Source organism: Drosophila gunungcola (assembly GCF_025200985.1).
Source record: "Drosophila gunungcola strain Sukarami chromosome 3L unlocalized genomic scaffold, Dgunungcola_SK_2 000003F, whole genome shotgun sequence".
In the NCBI taxonomy this organism is placed as follows: domain Eukaryota; kingdom Metazoa; phylum Arthropoda; class Insecta; order Diptera; family Drosophilidae; genus Drosophila; species Drosophila gunungcola.
The window spans coordinates 7250913-7260845 of record NW_026453179.1 but is presented as its reverse complement, the minus strand read 5'-3'; the positions used below and the strand labels follow the sequence as shown (position 1 = coordinate 7260845).

The 9933-nt window shown below is 39.1% G+C and overlaps 1 protein-coding gene and 1 pseudogene across 6 annotated transcripts; one reads left to right on the top strand and one right to left on the bottom strand.

Moving 5' to 3' along the window:
* Window positions 1–13: 13 nt before the first annotated feature.
* LOC128258402 (sodium-independent sulfate anion transporter-like) lies at window positions 14–4365 on the bottom strand (annotated as a pseudogene).
* Window positions 4366–4867: 502 nt separating this feature from the next.
* On the top strand, window positions 4868–9668 carry LOC128258841 (CCR4-NOT transcription complex subunit 7-like). 6 transcript variants are annotated; one of them, XM_052990774.1, is made up of 5 exons: window positions 4868–5185; window positions 5959–6230; window positions 6975–7339; window positions 7400–7817; window positions 9100–9668. In XM_052990774.1, the coding sequence occupies exons 3-5, from the start codon at window positions 6996–6998 to the stop codon at window positions 9223–9225; spliced, it is 888 nt and encodes a 295-aa protein (XP_052846734.1). In that variant the 5' UTR covers window positions 4868–5185; window positions 5959–6230; window positions 6975–6995; the 3' UTR covers window positions 9226–9668. The 6 variants fall into 6 exon arrangements, with proteins under 6 accessions (XP_052846734.1, XP_052846737.1, XP_052846735.1 ...); XM_052990777.1 differs by having other exon boundaries at window positions 6095–6230; window positions 6993–7339; window positions 9100–9667; XM_052990775.1 differs by having other exon boundaries at window positions 6024–6230; window positions 6993–7339; window positions 9100–9667.
* The last annotated feature ends 265 nt before the right edge of the window (window positions 9669–9933 follow it).

Here is a 9933-nt window from a genome sequence, read left to right as displayed (position 1 = left end):
TCGGGAGTATTGGAAAGTAGGGTGCCAGCAGTCCCGCGCCAGCAGAACCAGCACGCTCGTGTAGCAGCCTCCCAGGGAGTCCTTACTCCACTCGCATGGTTGACGGCACTGCGCGAAAAAGATCCCGTCACCGGCATTGAGCTGCAGAAGGCGCCACAGATGTTGCTCATCGAAAGGGCGACCAGTTCACGCGTGGACTCAGGCCGGCTCCTCCAAATGCCTTTGAGATGGCCACATTACCCAGCACAGCAATAATGGGCAGTATTATGGAAGGACCCAATTCCGAGAGCTTAAATGGAGAGAAAATTGGTTTAACCACTGCAGTTCAACTAAATAAATTAATTCGAAACCAACAAAATCAAACTTTCCAAGAATCCTACGTATTAATTAAATTCATGATTAAAACGGATATAATTCATGTGCAGACTAAAATTGAGTTTGACAAATAATTATAATTTATTTTTTACTTTACAAAAAGAAAAGAAAATAAAAGAAGAAAGACAATTAAAAATCAGAAGTACACAATAAAACAAGTAGACCAAGACACTAAGCAAACCATATTGTAGATCTCGATATATGATCGCAAAAAACCATAATTATTTCTTAGTTTAAATAAATTTATTAACAACTCACCATCTGCTCAAAGTTTTGCTTGATCTCGGTGCCATTTCTGTCTAGAATGGTAGTCTCGAATTTGGGCATCGAGACGTTTGGCAGACCGCTCTTGACCTTTCCGGTGAGGATGTAGGGACAGCTAGCCATTTGCTCGCACGTGCTGTAGGCCAGCACACTGGTCACCAGCACCACCAGAGCATTCCGTCCGGTGGCTATGACCCAGATGCTACCGCTTATCAGCTGCTGCGTCCGCAAACTCCGGATTCTTCCGTCCAGTTTGACGTCTTTGAGTTTCTATGGGGATTGAAAATTGATTTTATTTTTGGCTTCTTCAATAGTTTACACTTTTAATTAATTTTTGAATGGCAACATTTTTAGGAGTCACCGCTTGCATATATGTAAATGCATCTCCATTTGAAATTTAAACGCGTTTTTCTCGAAACATGTTTTAAAATTGCTGCCACTATAACTAAAAAATTTAATTAAAACAGAGTATTCTTGAATGCATTTACTCTATAATGAACTAGGATATTTTTGATTGATTCAAAATTTTAAGTTGGGCATTGAAATAAAGACCATTTTTTAACTCCAAAAACAGAATTTTTTCAAAGCTACGCCATTTTGTAAATTTTTAATATTTTTTAATGATTGTACAATACTTTAAACTTTATTTCCCACTTTAATTTGTTTTTGGTTTCGGTTACTCATTCGGTAGGAATCATTTCAGTAGTTGTGGTACTTTTTTTGTTGACACCTCAAAGCACCATTATTTTTCAATAGTTTTGCAAGAATAAATCGTGAAAACATAACTTATGCCAAAATTACTTCGAAACATTCTATCGATTAGTTTCATTAAAAAAATTTCCAAAAATGCATCATTTTGTATGGGTCACACGTGAATAGCCCCCTTAATAAATGAAATAACTTACCCGCAAGCAGCAACAGAACTGTGATGGACCCCAATCCCAAAGTAAAGTCGCCTTTCCGCCCCTGATGCAGATTTCCGAACACCGAGCGCATAGTGTGGATGAAGTCAGAGCCGGATCCTCCACGCAAGCCCGTAAACCTTTTAGCTGCGAGGGTGCCAATGATTATCGGCGGTGGCGGATGTGAATCCCACAGTGACTGGCAGAGATATTAGGTCCACCCAGGGCGCCCGCTTCAGCACTGCCATGCCCAGTTCCAACAACACCGGAGATGAGGCACAGCAGTATCGCGTAGGCAGGGCCAGATCCCCAAGCCGGAGCACAGTGTGCCGCTTGGTCATCAGTGCCGCAATGCCGTGGTCCAATCGTCACCTGCCGGCAACTGCCGAGCATTGCGTATACGATGCCGCCCACCAAAAGCGAGTTACAGGCCGTACTGTGGCTCCATCCCAGCCAGCGTGGCTAGGCCAATCCTTGGGGCAACACCGTGAGTCCCACCGTCACTCCGGCTATCAGGTCCGCCACTGCATCCTGACCGGTGTAGCCGTGCAGCCACTTTAGACCCGGCAGCAGACGATAGCCCCAGTCCCTGAGGGTCATGTCTGATGAGTCTGTGGATTAAACACACGAAAATAGTTAATAATTGTAATTTATTAATTTAGGAGATTGTGGCACAAAAGTATAGCAACACTTATTATTGGACTTTAGCATTAAAAAGTAACATTAATTAAATTGACTTAAATTAACAACGCAAACGCAATTAACTATGTAAAGGTAAAATTGATAGAAAATACGCGCAAAACATTAAACTTTCAATTCTGAATTTCTTGAATTTTAAAAATCGCAGGTTCAACGACTTACTTAGCATATTTGGCTACGAGAAGTCTGCGTGACAGACAAGCCCAAAAAAAAAGAGACGTCAAGAAAAGTTATTACCAAAAAGCAAGTCGTAAATAAGCCCCGAAGAATTCAGAAGAATAGAAGAAATACGAGTTTGTGGTATATCAACAAGAATAGGAACCAACCCCTTGATGATTACAAATGGCTCACTTTATAACTAGATTGTGTAAAATTAATCAACTTATCAGCAAACTGGTTTGGTTCTGAATTCGATTAAAACGAAATTGCTTTAATGTATCAATATCAATAAGTATCCAAAGTACGTCTGAAACTTAAAATGTTATCATAAAATAACCATTTAAAGGTTTTTTTTTAAGTTTATCCGGGCATTGGTAGCATTAATCGTGTACCGTTTTACCTTTAAGAGCTCTGTTCATTTAATAGGAAATTGTTTGACCTAGCTGTTCAGGGTGAGACTAAACACAATAACACAACTCCATTTCAAGGCATTAGGGCCAATTTTCACACAACACAATACAAATCGAAAAAGTCTAACATCTAAACGCAATGTATTATATTTTGGTTGGAAACTCACGTAGATGTTTAAACAAATGTTTTGATATTGTTCTCTGTTCGAAGGGCACGTTCTTTTCAAAAAGCCAGAGTTCTTAATTCCTATTATTTACACTAAAAACTCGAAGCTCTGGAGCAGGTCAAATCGGTTAGAGAGCTGGCCAAAGACTGAAGAATAACTGATCGGTGATCACACGACCGCCTCAATTAGCTCAACAAGTGATAGAGTTAAAAGTATTGGTTCGGGTCGCTTAAAACGTGATCAAATTGTTCGATCGATAAAGGCAAATACGAACACGAGATATGTGCACATTAATGAGTTTTACTTTGTTTTGCTGACGATCTATTTACAATTTAAAGACAATAATAAAGCGTGAATAATTTATTTGTTATGTCATACGTATACGCTATAATAAAAATAATATCCCATCATTTTATGAAACGAATAGGTGCTTAACTAAAGGGAATTTATTGCACTATAAAAAAACGAAACTATAAACTGTAGATAAATTGATCTAACAACGCTTAATGCGGTAAACATTTGCTTGGATCATAATGTTTAGGTACAGTCATTTTATCACAATTTTAGCGTGATTAAATGCATATTGTAAATCAATTTGAACTTTCAGTGCTGAATGAATTGCACTGCATGCTATTAGTTACGCCAACCAATGATACTGTGATTTGGATTTGGATTGAAATTTTTGAATTTTTGATTTAAATTGGAATGGCATGCAACATTATTCATAGCGTATAAATAAAATGTTTTTTTACGTTTATAAAGGGAACGAAAAAAAGGAGAAATCACATCAGTAAATTTCCCATTTCAGAAAAAAGCTTTAAGTTAGGGTAAAGTTAAAACATATATAAAGTTTAAATTAAATTCTCGTGGATCTAGTCTATCTTTCGTAGAACTATTGAATTTTGTTGACCTTGCAAATTCATTACTGATTAAATTCTATAAGTGAGATAAGAAAAACCCTAGCAGTATGGAAATGTTTAACTGAAGTGCCCTTATCGGCAATTCGTAAACGGAATTAATAAAGCATAAAAATGGGAAAAAACGTGCAACGTAAAGCGTCAAAAGTTTATTAACCCCTTGAAGAAACTGGTGAAATCCGTTCCTTCCTGGTTCATGGCAATAATATAATTGGAGAGATCACTACATACATTTATGTATATGCACATACATACATCATTGCCGATTGTTGACAGACGGCGAGATGGAATTCTGCACATTTTATGTACTTTCTTTTTACCCACACATACCTAAAAAATAACGAGTTTTTCTTAAAGCTGTCATTTGTAATAGTGTAGTTAAAGTAAACAAAACGAAAAAACAGGGGATACAATTGTTTTGTTTATTTATAACGCGAGCTAGTTTTCGAAGAATTTGCAACAACAAATGGGTCAATGCAAGGAAAGTGGCACAAACACAAAAAACACAAAAACAAACAATGTAACTCTGGTTGCTATTTCTATAAGCTCTTATCACATTTATAAGCTTATATCACTTCATATTAAGCTTAAATAGTAAGGAAAGCACTTTTACCGGTGAAATCGAATTAATGTAAATAAATTTGTTTTTTTTCTAGAGCTGGAGCCAAAGTCGATTTTTGGCCGATATAATCGATATAATCGAACAGCTGAAAGTCTAGGGCTGTCACGGCACAAAGTTAATTCACAACGCTGGCGCCCTCTAGGCGGATGTTAAAGCGAACTATCCGCAGTGCCGCATTTACAACACTGAAACGAATGCATCGATTATTTCTTTTATTTGCAATTGTATCCAAACTAATGTTAAACATAAACACCTTACTTACTTTTAAAATTAAACACTTTTACACAGGCACACATTTCCTTAAAACTCAAAATTTAAAACAATTTCCACCCAAAAGAGGATGTAAAACCGATATCGATATTTTGTACCTTGACGTTTTCCACCACTAAAATCGTAAGACGGGCAATTTTTTTATTATGGCACTTGCGCGGCTCGCAAACAATATTTGCTGATTAAAATCTATTGGAAGTTGCTGCCAAACGTCGAGGGCTCTTCAAGTTAAAGTCCCTGCATAATAGGATTGCCGCAAGGAAAGCAAAAGTGCCGGAGACCAGCCGTTCATTCCCCGCCGCCTACTTTACCAGCGCAAAACGAGGAGACGCCGATCGGAACATACAGTTTGTGAAATAGCTAAAATCCACATAGTCCGCCATCGTATATTATGAAATGGGTAAGCTGCGAGGGCAAACGAGTGGGTGTACGGATTTTCCGACCGGTGGGCCCGTTCCATTGCCTTGATTTCCATGGCAAAAAACTGCGAAATGCAAATGCATCTTCAATGCCGCTGCATGTGCGTGTGTATGCGTGTGGTTGCGGCTAGTGTATGTGTGTGTGCGGTTTTTTTAGGGCGTTCTAACTGTTTTTCTTTTGGGTTCATTTGGGTAAAAATTAAACGGATTTTGTGACATTTTCACGGTTACCTTTAGGTGAAATTCGTCAATGTATTGTTTAAAAAGTAATGAAAAGCATTGGCTTTCTGCGATTAGACCCAGACTATTGTAACTGGAACAGGAAACTCTAAAATATGGATTACATGGTTTTCGAACATCGAATATAATCGTAAATAACAGCGAGACCTTTGAAACTAAAATATTTCAAGTTGTTTAGAGCTTTAGTTTCGTAAATATCTGCCCACACATTATATTTTAAACGTACTACCATCACAAAATTTTAAATCTTATTAAGATTAAATAAGGACAGTGCTTTCACAAATCAGGTATTTTAAGGGCACTTGACTATAACTTACATTTTAAACTTCAAGATTACTTGATATATTAAATTATGACTTGTAACGAGATTGATAAAATAAAATCCAAAATCCAAAATTACCTCAATTAGAAGGTCTAAAAACAAACTAAGATTTTAATTAAAGCAAATATAATATTGTGTTTGTGCCACAGCAATCTTGTAAAATAAACAATGCCTAATGCTGTCTATTTTCAGCATCAGCTTCAAGTATCTTGTCTTATGTTATCTCAAAGTGTGTTAATGAATGCGATACGATTTAGGTGTGATAGAGTCCTGTAAGGGCAGAGTTCAATTGTACATATATATTCCGAATCCCCTGCATTTGATCAAGAGCATTGCCTCAGAACCAAACCGTAATACCATTTACCCAAGAGGAACTTGTTGCTTGAGGCTTGGTTGTAGGTCAGTGCGAAGAGGTGGCTGATCCGGCGACGAAGAGTGCGCACCAGGCGACGACCGGCGACGATGTAAGTAGCGCCTATCGTAACCCCCATCACTCCAGTAACCACCTCAAGCAAATTTTCAAAATCGATTCCTTCACGTGCCTTTGTTTCGTTATTGTTTGATTATTTCGTTCTTCTTTCGTATCAGCAGCTAAATTGTAGCACTTCTAACAGCGATATTGGCCAAACCTCTATTACAAACTCTTGTTTAGTTGCGCTAACGTGTTTAACCAATTGGTCCAGCTATTTTATTATGTTGCTAACCCTTAAGATCCCTCACAAAATACACACAAACACGACACACTTGGATATTAGAAATTGTTATTTAAGGATGGAAACTCTTTAGTATTAATGAAATTATTTTGCAGATCGGCAAACTAATCTTGATCAGTGCTAAATTGTTAAAAACAAAAACCCATTCAACTTGTTTTTAGTGAATAGATTGTATTAAAATCATAATTTGAAAACAACTTCCACAATTTGAAAGATTTAAACAATGAATATATATATATTGTTATATATATATATATATATATATATATATATATATATATATATATATATCCGACAATATATATATTCTTGTTAAAATTGATGTACTCAGTTCCAAAAAGTATATATATATTATTAATACTGTTTTTCAATCCATTATACTTAAATATGATTTCTTATCAGCCCCGATGGGTTTCCAAAACATACACTCTCACACATAAAGAATATCCACCCGAAAATGATATACATAAATAACACCAAGTCGTTTTGAACCAGAACCAATACCTTTCACAGACAATGCCTTCGGCCATCAGTGGCGCGGCACACGGCCAAGTCCACATACCGAGCAACGAGGAGTGCGGCATCCGGGACGTGTGGAAGCATAACCTGGAGGAGGAGTTCCGCACCATCCGCAAAGTGGTGCAGAAGTACCACTATGTGGCCATGGACACCGAGTTCCCGGGCGTGGTGGCACGACCCGTCGGCGAGTTCCGCTCCACGGCGGACTACCACTACCAGCTGCTGCGCTGCAATGTCGACCTTCTGCGGATCATCCAATTGGGTCTGACTTTCATGGACGACGATGGCAAAACGCCGCCCGGCTACTCGACCTGGCAGTTCAACTTCAAGTTTAACCTGAGGTGAGCTGGCTCTGCTTAAGCGATAACAGGGGGTTCTATCATCATCTTTCGTATCCCTAGCGAGGACATGTATGCGCAGGACTCGATAGATCTGTTGCAGAATTCTGGCATCCAGTTCAAGAAGCACGAGGAGGACGGCATCGACCCCATTGAGTTTGCCGAGCTGCTAATGAGCTCCGGCATTGTGCTGGTCGACAACATCAAGTGGCTGTGCTTCCACTCCGGCTACGATTTCGGCTACCTTTTGAAGCTGCTCACGGATCAGAATCTGCCCTCGGACGAGAGCGAGTTCTTCGAGCTGCTGCACATATACTTCCCCAACATCTTTGACATCAAATATCTGATGAAGTCCTGCAAGAACCTGAAGGGCGGCCTGCAGGAGGTGGCCGATCAGCTGGAACTGCGTCGCGTTGGCCCCCAGCATCAGGCCGGTTCCGATGCCCTGCTTACGGGCATGGCCTTCTTCAAAATGCGTGAGGTACTGCACACACATGATTTGCACTTTGAGCTAGAAGCGCCCGTTGTACTCTTTCCCTACCTGCTTGAGCACACCATGAACATGAAGCCGTCGGTCAGCCGGATCTGCCTGCTGAGCCGTAAGGCCTACATCGGGGGATGTCCCCCCGATGACTCTGTGATGATCAGCAGTGGCAACGGCACGGGCAACAGCAGCTCCTCCTGCGACCCGCTCACCTCGAGCTCATATATGGTCACGCCTCCCGCCACTCCCGGTTCACCGGAGCGGGATGGCTCATCGCTTTCTCACTTGCCTTGCGTCTGCTCCGATACGTTGACCCAGACTATTTCGGACTATTAGAAAGTAGTGTTGTTGCCCTGCCTTTGCCACTACTAACGTATCTTGCCTTCGCCCATCATCAACATCATCATCCAATAGGTTTAAGGTGGTTCATGGTTGTCACAACTCGCCCATTTTCATACATACATCACATATGTACTTAGTTATTTATATCCTGCAGCATCTGCAGTGCCAGTGAGCCGCAATTTATGAATGAAAACCATAATTTGAAGTGTTTTGAGTTAGTTTAAAACTGTTAAAACCATGTGAAACATGTCTATTAGCTTTAAAGCTCGCGGGACGAAAAGAAAACAGAAATGGATTGAATGGAAAATTAAATGAATTTGAATTAATTTTCTTTTACATTTTTGTTTATATTCTTTGGTGTCTGGGCATTGCATACGCAATCTTAAGCATCTTGTTGTTTTCAAATATAATTCATACGGCATGACTTCTTACCAATGGAGAAATTTGTCTAATTGCCTTAAAACGGTATTAACTGCTTTACTTTAGTTTTAAGTTAAAAGAAAGAATTTGAATTTGTCAAATGAATTACTGAATTTTGTTTCGCAATTTTAAATGCTTTGCTGTCATAAATTTATACACAGTTTTACTGTGCTTATCAGCGTAGCAAGTGCTTAAGCTGCCAAATAATTTTAAATTAACAAGAAATTGCAGAATAATTAGAAGAATAACAATCTAAAATAAGAAAATTACTAAATCTCCATCTAACAACATCGGTAAACGGTATGTAATTTAATTTATTTATAAGTAGGACTCCCCAAACTGATTGGGTGCTACCATTTAGATTTGCTGCTGTAGAGATTTATGTGCTTTCAATGCTTTATGGTGTTAGGCTAATAGATCGCTTAGCTCAACATTTCAGCCACTGCTTGGTTCTGTCCCATTCCAAACCCAGACACAAGTTATATGCCCGCCTAATGGAACCTTACACCCTTTTCAGATGTTCTTCGAGGACAACATCGACCATGCCAAGTACTCCGGACACCTGTACGGCCTGGGCACCTCGTTCATCGTCAACGGCACCAACTTCCACGAGAGCAACGGGGAGACGAACAGCGCCTCATGATTCGTGCTAATGGGCAACGTGGTCGTTCACGACCGGAAGTTCGAGCAGGAGGGATTAGCAGCGGGTCCGCCGGCCTCGGTGCAGGCCACACCACCTGGCCAACCCCTCCTCGCCGCCGCCACCACACCTTTGCAATAATCTGCCAACAGCCACAGAACGTTCCCATTTATACACATTTACCCCGTCAGCCATAAGCTAATCTCTTGATGTTCCCACGCTAGTTCAGAAAAAAAAGCAACCGTAAAACGCAAAAAAATTGCATACAAATAATTGTAAAATGCAAAAATATGAGAGAAACCTGCTAAACTAGAACAGATTCAATTTCAAATTCTGCATGTCTTAAATGTGTTACGAATACAGAACTAAGGTAACTAAGCTTATATTGTAAGCCAAAGGGCAAAATAGAATATTGTGTATTTGTAAAAAAAAACAATATATTTAAAACTTTTTAATTTAGTGTAAACCAATTTTGTTTCTTTTTTTCAAAGGAAATATTGAAATTAGCCAAGTTTATTAAGGATTAGGGAATATATCCTCATATTCATCTGGGTTTATTTCCAATATTTGCCGAAAATCAAATATTTTAAATTAATTAAAAATTTTTAGGAGTTCAGTTTGGGTTGGTCTTGTTAAAAACAAGAACATTTATTTATTCAGTTGAAAGCCAACAAGTTAAGGATAATTATAGAGAGAATACATTCAAAAATT